General features: G+C 44.0%; 1 protein-coding gene across 1 annotated transcript in view; it reads right to left on the bottom strand.

The window, feature by feature from the left end:
* Nucleotides 1-14407, bottom strand: part of LOC142796339 (cell adhesion molecule Dscam1-like) — a 198069-nt gene that overhangs the window by 121992 nt on the left and 61670 nt on the right. Inside the window, exons 3-4 of the mRNA XM_075886697.1 lie at nucleotides 10008-10379; nucleotides 4609-4770 (exon numbers count right to left, since the gene is read on the bottom strand). Of these exons, the coding sequence (XP_075742812.1) occupies nucleotides 4609-4770; nucleotides 10008-10379 (534 nt within the window). The remainder of the gene's footprint in view (nucleotides 1-4608; nucleotides 4771-10007; nucleotides 10380-14407) is intronic.

Here is a 14407-nt window from a genome sequence, read left to right as displayed (position 1 = left end):
ACAAAACGAAATTGTCTGATTGGTTCTTGTGTAGACCAAATGTAACCTAGTTACTGTTTGGTTTTCTTGAACATATGTGAGATGGCATTGCCATCTCACATATGTTCAACTACGGTACTACACCCGCAAATAAAAAAACTGTACGAACGCGGGTTAGGAACCGACCCCTTACTTCGCTCACTGCAGCAACACTTACCATTGCATATCCTTTTATCCTGAGCCACCGGTGCGCTTACCATATTACTTTTTTTCTAGGGCGCTATGCGGGATCGGCCGAGTTTCGCTACTCTGCATCTTCACGAGCACTGGCGACCACCCTTTAAGAACTAGCGGCCCTGGTGACCACCTGTCCTTCTATTATTCTGCAATACTTGAAAGAAACGGAACGAGCAGCACGAGAGTGCTGCGTGTGCACCCTAGCTGCCTTCAAGAGTGGAAATGTTCATGCTACAGGTTGAACGAAACAATCTGTGCGAAAGAGAATATACGCCCACTAACACGGCTGTGGGAAGTGCGTGTTGAGTTAGCAAAAATACAGCACGATTGTCGTGCTGACGTCGCTGCACTGGTAAAATTTCGAGCTAGTGGTGGCGCTGACGTGCTCGCACGCGGCGTTTCTTTGATAACTGCCACAAATGCCTCACATGTGTTTCAAACGGCCCGCGCGTCGTGCAGCCATATTTATCAACGCTGCTATCACGCTCTACGCACCGTCTTCCTGCCACGGCCACAGCAAGCGAGCACGGAGCAAACTAGGCTGCCCGAGAAGCTCGAGCCATCCTGCATTGCACCCCTGATACGAGCTTTGGGAGCAAGATGCCTTGCGAGACGTCACCTGGTGTTTAACAGATTGAGTTTGTTTGAAAATATGCCATGTGAATTTTGCTAATATAAGTAGAGGAAGCTGACGTTGAAAAAAGCTGGTTGACAGAACACGGTCAGACAATTTATTATAGCGCTTCTTGTCATGCAAGTTTACCGCGGCCTCCAAAGTGTACCGCTATATGTCACCTACACTTCGCTATAGAGAGTGTCTACAAAATTTGAAACAGACAGGCTGGTAAACTTTACTTATGATGTTCGGTTCGCTACAAGACAGGGGCTGCCGTAGGAGATATTGCGTTAAAATACAGAGCAACTCAATGCTCATAACATTGGAAGTGTGCGTATATGTTCGAGAAAAAGAGACAAAATGCTCGGCATATTGCTATCTCACATACATTCTCGTTTCCATGTCATCCTTATCCTGGGCCCCATCCGTCTTTTGGATTTCCCGGCAGCTTCCAGCATGCTCGTCGAGATGAAATACGATAAAACAAGCTTAGAGCGTGTCACCAGTTCTTGTAACGCTGCCCGGAACTGCGGGATTTCAAAGTTTTTTCAACGTTCTAATTTGTGGTTAGATTATGATAATAAAATTATTCTACAGTTTCTTCAAAACGTATCACAAGGCGAAACTATTGTTTTAATGTGGGAATAACTGACAGTTTGACAAAGACATTATGGAACCACATTAAATATTTTCTAGAGCCGATGTATGGTAGGATACTCTTTATTAGACCCATGCTTTTAATGCCTTGTGCTAATGACCTTATGCATTATTCAAGTTAGGTAAACCACTGATTTTTTTTCAAATGGCCTCGCGTACTTAAGGGCTCTTTTTATTCAATGCGACGCCACAATGGTAATGGTGAAGTTGCCTGATAGAATCACTCGGGAGCGTAGCCATTGCAAGACACGTGGCACAATACGCGTACGATTTGGCGAGGATGCCGATGCCTTCTCATTATTAGTATTGGAGGCTGATATGTCAAATACTAGACAGACGGGATAGATGGCTTCTCCCGGTTTCTTCTCTTTTTTTCCCAGATACTTTCATTTTGCTGCTGTCATACTGGCCCGTCATCAACTGACACTGTATTCATGTTGATCGAGGTCAATATTGAAATGGAGGTACGGGAAAAATAAGCATTGAAGGAACTAACCAGCGTCATCAGGCCATTTGATATAGCCAGGTTCATTAGCATTTCAAATAGAGCCTTGAATTGATCAATGTTTATGTTAAACCTTACATGAAGGCCAAAAAGGCACATTGTTTGGATTGTTCGTGCTGATACCACAACGCATTTTTTTTGTCCCTCGGTGGAGTTTGAGGGAAGTGCTGACTATAACAGGACAAGTAGACGTGCGCCCCAAGTAGGTGGGCTGCATTACTAAAGTAGGTGCTGCAAATTGACCGAAGAACAAGTGCACTTGATATCACAGCAATTGTGTACGTTTGCCACTGGGAAGAGAACAAAGTGAGCTAATAATAAAAAAGGGGCATGATAACACACAATATCGGCTCCACTCTCTGTCAGCGCAGTGGAACTTCTATTTGAAAATGGCATGAGCTAGATGCTAGCGAGCTCGCCAACTTGGAAACTTTAGTAAAAGCGCACACAAGTTATTCTGCAACTGAAAATCATAAAAATTTTCTATGGTACCCCCATAACTACCTGAGAAGAGTCGTATATGTAAAGAAAAACGCACAACGCAAAAAAGATGTATGGGGGACAGGTGTAGTGACTTTGAGCAAAAGAACAGTTTTACTTTGGAAACAGTGCGCTGACCACCTGATCAATTGAGTGTGAGCGTGCTGTTGGCGTCAAATGAAACGCCGGAGCACAGGACTCAAGATTTAGCAAAGTAAGGGTGAGCGCAACCTAGCCATCAACAGCCAATAATGGGCGCGGACTTCTGGTTTGGCAGCATTGGGCGATTCCCCTACATTCCGATATATTCGCGTGTCCTCTAGTTTTGATATGCAAAACAAACTAAGAATAAAGTAAATAAAAGAGAAGCAAAAGTGAAGGGACCAGTACTGTTCGGCATGCAAAACCCGTCACAGTTATCATAGTACTATATCAACAGAAGCAGGCAAGCAAATTATATAGGTGGTTAGCGGAGTGCTGCCAAACTGTATGCACGCCCCCTTTGTTGGTGGTTGGTGAATACTTCATGACGGCCACTATTGCTCTGCTGTCGCTTGGTCTAGGCATTCCGCTGTTCGCGTTTCCTTTGACGCCGATAGTAAGTATAAAACTGCATTGCTGACCTGCTATGTACATCACAATCATTCTCAATTCTACATTGTACAAGAGGTCCCCTTGCAGTTTCTGACTATGGGACCTCTTTCTGTATGTCATGCACATGTATTCTTCTTCATTTAGCACAATAAAACCTTCTGTTCTGTTCTGTTCTTCCGACAATTACAGCTTTCTCTCGTACGTTCCCGATATCCTATCGAGCGGTTGAATTTCAGCATTACTGAAGGCACGCACCACAGCTGCGGGACCCTGCTATAAGCCTAGAGGTCATTCACTGTCTGAGTAGTCGCAAAGCTGAAGTGCGCTAAACCCTGAGAAATGTAGTATCAGTGTCACATCGGATGACCCTTCAGCTGACTGGTCCAGAGAGAGGCTGCTGTTGTCAGGTTTGTGCTGTAAACAGTTATGGCAAATGGTGCGTGTCCTGAATGTCTTACCGCATCTTTCAAAAGCAGTAGACAGCTTTGAAGCGAGACAAACCCACTTTGAGGCGCTGCTAACCTGTGCCAGAAATTCGGCTGCTCTCGCATACGAAACACGTCTCCGTTTAGTAATACGAGAAAACGGCTGCACTTCCAATTTCCATTACTGACTTGGTTTGAAGAATTGTCTTTTATTTTTATATTGATTCACTCATACTTTCGATGCTCCCAAAACACACTTTACGTTTCAGCTTCAGGGCGTTCACAGAGAAACCAAAGCAACGGTGAAGCGTGGCGGGTGCAGCAGACGCTTTGAATGAGTGGATTCAATTTCGGAGGCAGAGTGTCCGCGGGCTTTGAGCAGTGATAGCCTTAACGCTGTATCGGTTGCACAAAGCTTCACTGGAACGCATGTCCAAAACACTTTGCAAGGCACAAGTTTACCACGAAAGGCAAAAATAAACATTAACTAAAAATAACTGTCAAGCATTTTTTGAAACCTTCTTCACTAACATCATCCTTGGAGAGAGTTTGTTTCGCTTTTTCCTGGGCTGAAATTGCACAATTTCGCGAGTCTATTTAAAAATATTATATACTGCGTATTTATGTAAAACCGCAAAGGTTAAAACGCATGTAAATTGTAGTTCTAAGGGGCGCCGCATTCAAACCAAAGAAAAGGGATGTTATTAACCAGAAGAGGTCATGTACATATTTATAATTGGCTCAATGTTCAAATTTGGGATTATAATAATGAGAACAGGAATAAAAGTAATGTAACATTTGTAAAAAACAGACTAACTTCGAAAACTTGCATTGCATTTGTGACGCATATTGTTGTAGCACAAGGAACATCGTATGAATGCTCCTCGTGTAATCACATATGGATGATATTAAAACCACATGACCTAGCATATAACTAACTGAGTGCCCCGAGCTAGATCATGGCGCTCTAAAAAACCAGCCGAAAGTATTTACGTCACTGGATTTCGAACAGGTGATTGTGACGTGCGTCACCAGAGCATTCTGGAGCACTCCAAAACGAGCAGCCGAGCGGTTCATTGAACTTCGCAAAGTTCAAGGAGTCATAACATACGCACCTTTGTTGCCCGATGCATTGATAGTGAAGCCATCATCGCGAATCCAGGCATCGACCACCGTGTGATGGCGAATGTACGAAGGTACGTAGCACTTGAGTACCGCGGTGTTGCCGCGTATCACAAAGGCATCTTGCACCCTTGGCTCGTAGTGGTAGTCCACAACTGCGAACAAGCGAGCACAAAGAGTATAATTTGTATGAGCAAGTAGTTTAACATGGATGGCTTATCTTCTAATAGCATACCAAGCAGTTGAAGAAAATATTACACAGCACACAATCCGAAACAGCTGTTTGTTTACGTCTTCGTTTTTTTTCTCCTTTTGTTGGCGTTATTCGAGCTTTTTCAAAACCTATACAGATAACACTAAATTGTATTACTCAACTATAAGAAAGGAGACATCATATTTGACATTAGAAACACCATATTTAATTAATACAAAGAATAGGAAATTTAAATAAAACCCAGTAGTATCTCTCGTACCTCGCTTCCAGGACCTTAATTCCAGGCTTTCTGAAAACTCAATAACGTATTCCAGCACCACTTTCCATGTATTTTCGTGTCACACCATTATCATTTTCGTGTCACACCAGACGTAGCATGGTTTCCCGCCGGAAAGTTTACGTGAATATTAACTTTGAACTAAAAAGCGCGTCAGCTGATGGTTTTTTTGAATGGGGTATATTGTGTAAGTGACAAAAGCTTCAAGCTGAGAGTTCTGTAATGTCCTAACAAAACTAACACAGTTCGTTTATGAACTCGCAAGAACAACCTGCACAGTTAGTGAGATATAAAGTTGCATACTGCATTGAATGTGGCAACCATTCATGTACACATTTAAGTGTGTGACTTTTTCTATGCATACCCGTAAGTTAGAAAAAAAAAGGGTGCTTTCAGGACGCTCGTCTTAGCTTTGCTAACATGAGTGCCCTAACAGATGCTGCTTCCTTTGGCTAGTAATTTACAATTGTGGCCCTTCCAGATAAATCGTTCACTGCATCTGCAAGATGACAACCATTCGGGCACTCTCATGTGATATTAGTATATGGTAGTGGGTTTCGCTTAAGAAAGAAATGCGCAGAAACCGAACTGTGGCTATGCTATCGCAAATGCCAAAGCCCAGCGTAACTTGGGGAAGAAGCGCTTTCTGAATTTGGCTTTTTGCTGCGTTATCTCTGGCTCAGCTTGTTCTTGGGGTTTGCTGCAGTAGAGCCAAGCTTGATTTTCGAAGAAAAGCAGCCTATGGCGGCCGTTGTGTCCATACCTCACTCTGTCCTGCGGCACCCACATTCCCACTGCTCATGTGCGTCCACTCTCTCCTTTTTTCCAATGCTCCCCCCTCTCTCTCTCTCTCGAGCCGGCAGCGAAGCTAAATAAACGCTTCCTTGCTAGTGCGGCATTCACACCCATATTGCGCATGCAGACCCACTCTTCCGTCTTTGTCTCGAGTCGGCAGCTAAGGCAATGAAACGCTTCCTCAGTACACACGATGACTTTGTAGCCGTAGAGCGTCGCTCTTGCCGCGTTTCGCGTTTCCGTGAGAGAGAGCGAAACATTAAAAAAAAAAGATGGGCCTGCGCAGAAGGCGCAGCACAGTAGTCACAGCGAAAGCTAGAAGAGCGGCCTTTCAGAGCCTCTTCTACACAATCATTGGGTAAATGCTGCAAGCACGCTTGCATGATACCCACTACGACACTAACAATGAAAAAAATTTGGGTAGTAGGCTGGCATTCGCTAAGGTTTTTTTTTTGTCATTCTTCTGAGAAGCGTGGTATCCGCTGAGACCTTGCAAGGAATTTCGCACCAATTATTCATGCAGTGGCTGACAACGATGAATAATTATGGCTGAATTGGGCATGCGTCACAGTTATTAGGAGAACAAGAACAAGGTTTTGTAATGAGCTGGAGTATTGTACGGCCCACTCGTTACGCTATTCGCATTGTGCGACGGCTGGTTGTTCTTTCGTTGTTTTAAAATGCTTTATAAGTCGTATTAACGCGATTGCATTCCCGACACCCAGCCTGCCTAAGGCAAGTTTGCCAACAAGTCCCAAGCACCGGCATGGTTCAGAGGTATATACTGGTCTTGCACCCAACGAACCGGAGTTCGAGCCCCACAGTGTCATTAGTACTAGGTTTTATTTCGTGTGACAATGGTTTCTGACGTCGACGGCAGCGGCGGCGGCAGACAACTCGCTGCACGAGACCCGAGTGGTCAACCCATAACAGCTTTCGCTGTAAAACGCCAGTCCTGCGCGGAAATCTCAGAACAGTAAAAACTAAAGCTAGAACGATGGCCTTTAAGAGCCTTTTTTTTACACTCTTTAGATAACTGCTACAAGCACAATGCTCTGTACCCACCACGCCATAAGATATTATATCATTTGTGTAATACGCCTGCATTCACTATGCTATCCTTCGTCATTCTTTAGAGAAGCGTGGTATCTGCTACACACTTGTTAGCGATTTTGCGCAATTATTTATGGCGTTGCTCAGTGGTGGAATATGCAGCTGGCACACAGCAGACTCGGGTTCTAATCACATTGTATAATTGATGTTTTTATATACAAATTGTTTTTTCGTCCAATATCGGTTACAGACACCTGCGGCAGTGGCACTGGCAGAAAACTACGGCTCCGCGCGTGACCCGTGTTCTGATCTCAAAAAAGGTTTCACTGTATTTTATATAGAGAGCCGAAGCATGTGGGGGGCAACCCAAGTCCGTGTTCCCAATGATGATCTCGGTGACCAACGGTACCCGTCAAACGAAGGCCTGGCAAACCTCGAGAGGCCCGTCGCAGAGGCCATCGTCCCACAGCTTTTTGGTGCGGAAGGGGTGCAGGATAGCGGGAAATGGAAGAGCTAATTTTGTGGCGCACTCCACCGTGACATGGGCTACTGTTGGGGAGCTGCCGCAGCGCTGGCAAGAGTCTGCGTAGCGGTCAGGGTAGCACGGGATCACGTTCGATGTTTTTGGCGGGTGCATTGAGAAACCGGCTGTTTACAAGTTCAATAGTCGTAGTGACTGGTGGCGGTCGTGGCAGCACTCACTAGCATCAAGCGATGGTCACCAGCAGTATTATTCAGGTAGAAGTTTGACACATTGGTGCACCGCCTTCAGGCGACGTGGACGAGTTTCAGTCTACATTGCCTTAAGTCATCTACGGCTACTAAATCAATACTCAGTTTGTTTCCCATGTCATCATTTAGACAAACATTTGCTAATCCACTCGCACCTCTCCTAATTAGCTTTGACTCTTGAAACACAGTCACGCTTTATGTCGCTTTCTGTGTGACTGTCGCTCCGTTAAAACGGGTACATCACTTTTCTATGCTCTCCAAGCATGCGACGCTACTTCCCTGAAGCTTCCATGACACCTGCTGTACCAGAGGATCGTCTTTATCATTTCTTCGATGACTTGGTCTTCATGATTTTTTGAAGATAAAACGAAATGCACGCTATTGTCATCCCTCTCTCTTTTTTTTTCTTTTCGTTCGTTTCGCGCGTTGGCTAATGTCACTTGGCACTGAGACTCGCGAACGTTCTTTGTTTCATGTTTGCGCACGCAAACGCCACGAAACAAAATAGGTGCACCTTGTTCTTGTTTTATTATCAGCATTAGCACCTAAATACCTCCCAATTAATATCCCTCATTTTACGTAGTCACATATACAAACGTAAGCGCATGCATGTTCTCGAATTCTGGCTTTGTCAAAATTTTGCGGTGCGTCAACCTGTGACACTGTGCTCACGATGCAATTATATTTTGCTGTTCTATATTTCTGCAAAAGCTTTCTGCAGGCACAAGAACCGCTTTTGTATCTTATACTAGGAATATTGTAGGAAAGGCAACCCTTTATACGTCCAGCTACAAAACACCCTTACGGTCCCCACTATATCGTCCTCGAATATGCTGGATTATTTGAATAGCCACGCAGATTTATTGATATGTATACAGTTAACTAGTCGCGGTAAACTGGAGAAAATATTTGGTTCACTTCTTCAAACACTGCATGCATCATTTTTTGCATGGTTTCATTGCTGCTGTGTGCCTGCAATGTTATTTACTTGCACTTGGCGAAGTGGCACACGGAATATTACTTGAAGTATTCGACCAATTACTTTTTTCTTCTTTCTTGGGGACCTTCGACGCGAAAATTGAGGTCTGTCTGTCTGTCTGTCTGTCTGTCTGTCTGTCTGTCTGTCTGTCTGTACATTTGTCTGTTTGTCCACTCTCAACGGCATAGGGTACTTGAAACGGCTGGCCCCATCTGAAGCGCCCACCAATGTTGCTCAAGCTTCAGCGTTCATACTTGTGCAATCGTCATTTAAAAAGCAATTATTGCGCATGTCTGGGGCACCACAACAACACGTATATATTCTGCATTTGCATCTTTTACTAGAAAAGGCATACATAAGTAAATTTAGGGACCGTAGCGCTTATCACGCTGCGCTGACCATGCAACGCTTGCACGAAAAGGCGAGTGTTTCCAACGCTTTGCTAAGACAAGATGGTGGTGGCACCTACCCTCTGAGACAGGCGCGCACACCCGTATCAAAGCCACGCGCTTCGCTTTCCAGGTGCCAGGTGGCGCACATGTCTCACGTGGGACGTGACTTGATGCGTTCGTTCGCCTCTGCTGCACACTTGAGGCACTCTAACGCAGTGCCTACAGAATACCATTTACCAATTTTCTTGCGCAGAACATAAAATAAATGTTTTGTTCACTTTCTCCACACGCGACGACAACATTGCAGTATAACATGCAAATATGGGGCTAATATTTTTAGCTATGATCATTGATGAATCACGAGCACTTGGCTTTCCGCCGGACGCCCCAACGTCTGTTATAACGCGGCATCGTGTAAGCACTGTAGCATATGCCCACGGAACTGAAACTGAGATGCAGAAACTCATTGGCTATCATCGTACACTCTCGCTACTAGATGCTTTGCATGCCATCTTTCGATTATCGGCACACACTTCTTTCTTTCCTTGTCGTTTCATCCGCTACCGTGTCTCCTCCTTGCCCTTAATAGTACACAGTAAATGAGGTTCCTGCCAATGCAATCGTACCACCTCGAGATAAGAGAACTTTAGGCCTATAAAATGCTGAGTCAAAAGAAAGCTTTGCGAATTTGGCCCCTTGTGTTTTAAGCTGCGCTGAAAATGGGACACACGGTGTGAAAAAGCCTAATGCCGTACGGTGTTGTAACCTAGCAGTTGCCCTGGGTTCTGCACAAGCTCCAGCCGAAGTCTCGCCTTTCAACGACTTTGCAGCGTAGTACGCAGATACGGGGCTCTTTTCCAAGGGAGCCAAAATTATGCACGTTGGCAAGAGAAACCCCGCAAGCCTATATTAACTCCACTTCAGAATTCCCGAGTAATCGGCTCACTCACCAGCGCTCACGTGTACGTCTGTGCTTGCCACCGTGCCGATTTCATTGGACGCGATGCAGTGGTATGAGGCTGCGTGCACGTCTTGTCTGTAGGATTCTGCTGGAAAAGGAGGGAACACCAGGGCGCCGTCCTCGGCCAAGACGCGGACGCCTGGCACGACTGTGACGGGAACGGAGTCGGCCGTTGCCCACACGAGCAATGGAGCTGGCTCGCCCAGTGCTTCGCAACGGAGCTCTCCGCCGCTGGCGTTTGAAAATTCTAACCGATGAGGCGGCTCTAAGGTGAACCGAGGACCACGGAGGGATGGCGTAGAGACCACGTCTCCCATGGACGGTGGCTTCGCGTGTGCGCAAGGCCCCGTGGCCAACGAGGCTGCAAGATAGAGAGAGAGGAATGACGCTAATATGTAAAATAAGTAGGGAAAGTTTTGTATGAGTGTTCCAAAAAGCTGTTAGTCACAACTTCCCGCCAAATATACAAAGGAAGGCATGCCCAGAAAAACAGATTGACAGATTATATGCTCTAAAACGTTAGCTTTTGATCAGTCACCTTTATTTTATTCTAAATCTTGCGATTGTGAAACAAGTAGGAACAGTGAATATTTTATTCATTTGTTTTGTACCAGGTCACATCAGCACCAGCTCTGTCAAAACCTCCCCAACCGCGGTTGTCTAGGGGCTAATAGTAATATGGTGGTTTTGGGACGTTACACCCTGCATATCGATCAATCCTCTGGGAAAACCATGATGCAAAAAAAATAATAATACATTTTTCTTACACCAAGGTGAAGATGATGACGCTTGTGTGTTGTGGGTCCCAGTTCACGGTGGAATATGGTTAAATGAACTGGTGAATTTATTTTATTAGTTTGAGCTTCGCTTGGTCAACCAATAGATAAGGTACTCCCAGAAATAGAATACATAGCATCAGATAAATATAAAAAATAAGTAATATTCCAGCTTTGATGAAACGCATCACTAAACAGACAGTCTATCAGCACCTCAGATATTCTTCTAAATCTCAGTGGAGTCAATCTACAAATATTGAAGTTAGTTTGGCCAAATTGTGATGCCGTCTCCCCTCCTTCAAGTTTTACTTCCACAGAGCTGGTCGGGCGAAATCATGTTGCCCGGGGCCTTTTTGCAAAAAAAAAAGAACAGAAGCTCGTGAACATTACTTTGTATCCTGTCGTGAATATCTATTAGGTAAAGACTTTTTTGACTTCATCCGCAGAAAATGTTCTGAATGCCGGCACCTATACCTTGGGACATTACTACAGAAATGTATTTGATATAGTTTGTAGTTTTATCCAAGCAACTAAACGTATTCTAACCTGTTCTGTACTTTAATATATACTCATAAAGCGGTTGTGATTCAAATGGTAACGTGAATATATGAAGGACATAAATTCGCATTGAATCAGGTCAAGTAAACTCCGCTGTCTAATAAGCTAAAATTTCAGACTCCTTTTATGTTGTTAGCATTATTGCCTTTTATTTTTTTCACTTTCTTGTTTTTATCTTTGTAACTTTTCTGTATTTTTTCTTTGTAAAGCTTTAGTACTGACTTAGCAAGCAATAGTGTAGTTATCATTCATAGACTACAAAAAGCGTTTAGGGTACTTGAGTGGGTACGTGCCCAGTTCGACAGGCTACAAACAAACAAACAAAGAAGCGCGCTCCATCTGGTTCAAGGCTGATCGCTTGTAGTGGCTCAACCGGTGTATGCCTTATACAGTCTGCGGCAAATCTGCTGCTAATTCTTACAGGTCCTACAAAATATAAAGCAGCCCACTAAACTAATATTCGTATCCGAGAACGTCTATGGATTCTCCCTTCTCAGGATGTCGCACTCATGAGACATGACTCTGAAGAGATAAAAAGACTCAAAAGGGACGAGGACGTCTTCTTTCATTGAGGCCAGTCAAGAGAAATTGCCAGCACTGAGTTGCCAGAACTGAGACGCCAATTGTTTTATGGGGTGCCACAAGGCACGAGGTGAGTGGCCTGCCAACGCAATCAAAATAGATTGAGGAAATACACGACCGTAAAGGCATTTTCGAGATGAGACAACCATTTTCGTTGACTTCAAAAACGGCTCAAGAAATTAGGCTGTTGTGTAGCAAACACTGTGCCGTGAAGTTTGTTCTCGATAGAATTTGGAAATATTCATGTATACAAAAAACGCGTAAAACAATACGTAGCACACAAAAAGACAACAAATGTTGTGCACTGGAGGCTCTATTTCGAGTGAATAAAAATGCAATTTTTAGTCTCCCAAACAGGTAAGCGAAACAGGTAAACAGGTTTCAAATTGATAGTCTCGTGAATACTAGCGCTATGATTTTTTGCCTTATCCGGATGATTTCGAAGACGCGTGCTTACTGTATTTACGACAGGACTACAAAAAATATGTTGTTTTTTAAAGTGGTCCTCAAGTATCAACACCTGAGCGTAACCGTGCAATTGTCCTTTGTCACTAATGCCTTGCGGAGCCATGTCTCTGCACCTACTCTGTAGCACAATGAGACAAATAAGTGTCCACTTTCGAATCAACATACTCCCGTGTGCCTTTTATTCGCCTTGACTGAGACGGGCGGAGCAAGAGGAGACGTCTATATCGGTATAGTATCAGGAGATTTTTTTCAATGTAAAAGAGGTGGGGTGTGCGATCACGGCCAAAAGAAGGATGTCTGGACACCACAAACGCATTTAGGTATGAGGGTCCTTGTGTATTTTGTGGCTGATAGTTGACCAGCCCGTGATATTCTCTCTTCGACGACCGCTCGCTGATATGGGCCCCATCTACGGGCTTCTATAACAATCTCCCAATCTGTTATTTCCCTCTAAATAATAATTTAGCTCGAACTCATCAATTCCCTCCTTCTCTCTCCCCTTTTGAGCAACTGCTGACGTGTTGCACTTTGCTGCTGACAGTGGCGGGGTTCACATTTCTTTCATTTTTTTTTCATTATTTAAAATCACTTTCTCCGACCTCTTGCTCTTTTCCTACTGGCCGGGTTGTTTCACGCCAACCGGTTTCTGGTGTGGCATAAATTACTAACTAAACAAAAGAGACGTGCACGTCACTTCTTTCCTATTTTGCTCTGCGCTCTCGCGTCCGATTCTTCAGTCGTTAACGGTTGTCTTTCAGCAGTTTATTCAACTATCGGACAACATTCCACGCTATTGAGCTCCGAGTAGTCCATGTTACGTGGTAACATGAATAATGGCCTTTGCACCAGGAAGAAACACTTGAGGTTAATAGATGTTCATATATACCCTTGTTTTGAAAATAGACAACTCTGAGAAATAGGTGTTTCAAGGTGCTACATAAACGCCATAAAAGCCCTTGATAGTCTATAATTCATGATCACATATAAAGGTGGCATGATAGGAGCGTATAGCACAAAATAGGCATTTGCCTGAAGTCCAACCTTTGTTGATGACATTGTTGATACACTAAATCATAAACGCAAATATTTGACAAATAGGAACAACAAATAATTTACTTACCTATATACTTGCTACTTAAGAAATTAAGTGAAGGAATAAATAATAATAAAATCAAGCATATCATTTCGCATTCAGGGCACTAGTTCTTTCTTCACACAATTTATATATTTGTTTAGACATAGTTCTGTTTATTTGTATTCCCTTAAGAGATACCGCTAGAGGACAAAGAAAAGTAGAGTGATGGGGTGTAATGATTACAAAAATAAGGTTAAGAAAAGAGCAACAAATGGTTATAAATCTGACTGTGATTCAACACTTCAGAGGTAAAAGAGGCAACTGGGCAAGAGTGCAAAAAAGGCACTCAGCACCAAGTGTGTTTTCTTCCACTCATCATTTTATTCTCCATAACGGTTCATCCAACTTTGAAAAGTGAATGAAAAAAAAGCCGATTGAGAGCGAAAGGCAAAAGATAACAAACTAAGTAGACGAACCAACAAATAGATAAAGAAACGCGAGAGGTTAGAGCAGTTCATTGGTGCTGCTTGTGCGGAAAACTGCCCCGTTTTTGTTGCATTGCGGTGTGAAGACCGCATCAGCGGACACTTCTAGATTAAGTGCGTAAAAAGGTGCTGCTCGTCGAGGCACGCCAACGCTGTCTCGGCAAGCTAGAGCGAGAAGAATGACGCTGGACGGTCTCAATCGTTTTCTCGCGGCCGCAGTTGAAGCGTCAGCACTTTCAGGCGGTTCCATCTGTCAAGTCAGAATATTCGTGCATAGTACCTTAAGCTACAGTCAGCATATTTTATTATTTTGGGTGCCCAGATGGAGTTTGAAGTGCATCGACGGTGAAGGTGTTTTCTCCAGTGCAGTTTCCAAGCTCTCTTTTATGTACTACGGGCGTCAAATGAAACCCGCGAAGCAGCAAGCCTTCGCGATAGTATAGTG

Source organism: Rhipicephalus microplus, chromosome 2 (assembly GCF_043290135.1).
Source record: "Rhipicephalus microplus isolate Deutch F79 chromosome 2, USDA_Rmic, whole genome shotgun sequence".
In the NCBI taxonomy this organism is placed as follows: Eukaryota; Metazoa; Arthropoda; class Arachnida; order Ixodida; family Ixodidae; genus Rhipicephalus; species Rhipicephalus microplus.
Note: the sequence above shows the minus strand (reverse complement) of the source record. Positions and strands in the feature narration are given on the sequence as shown.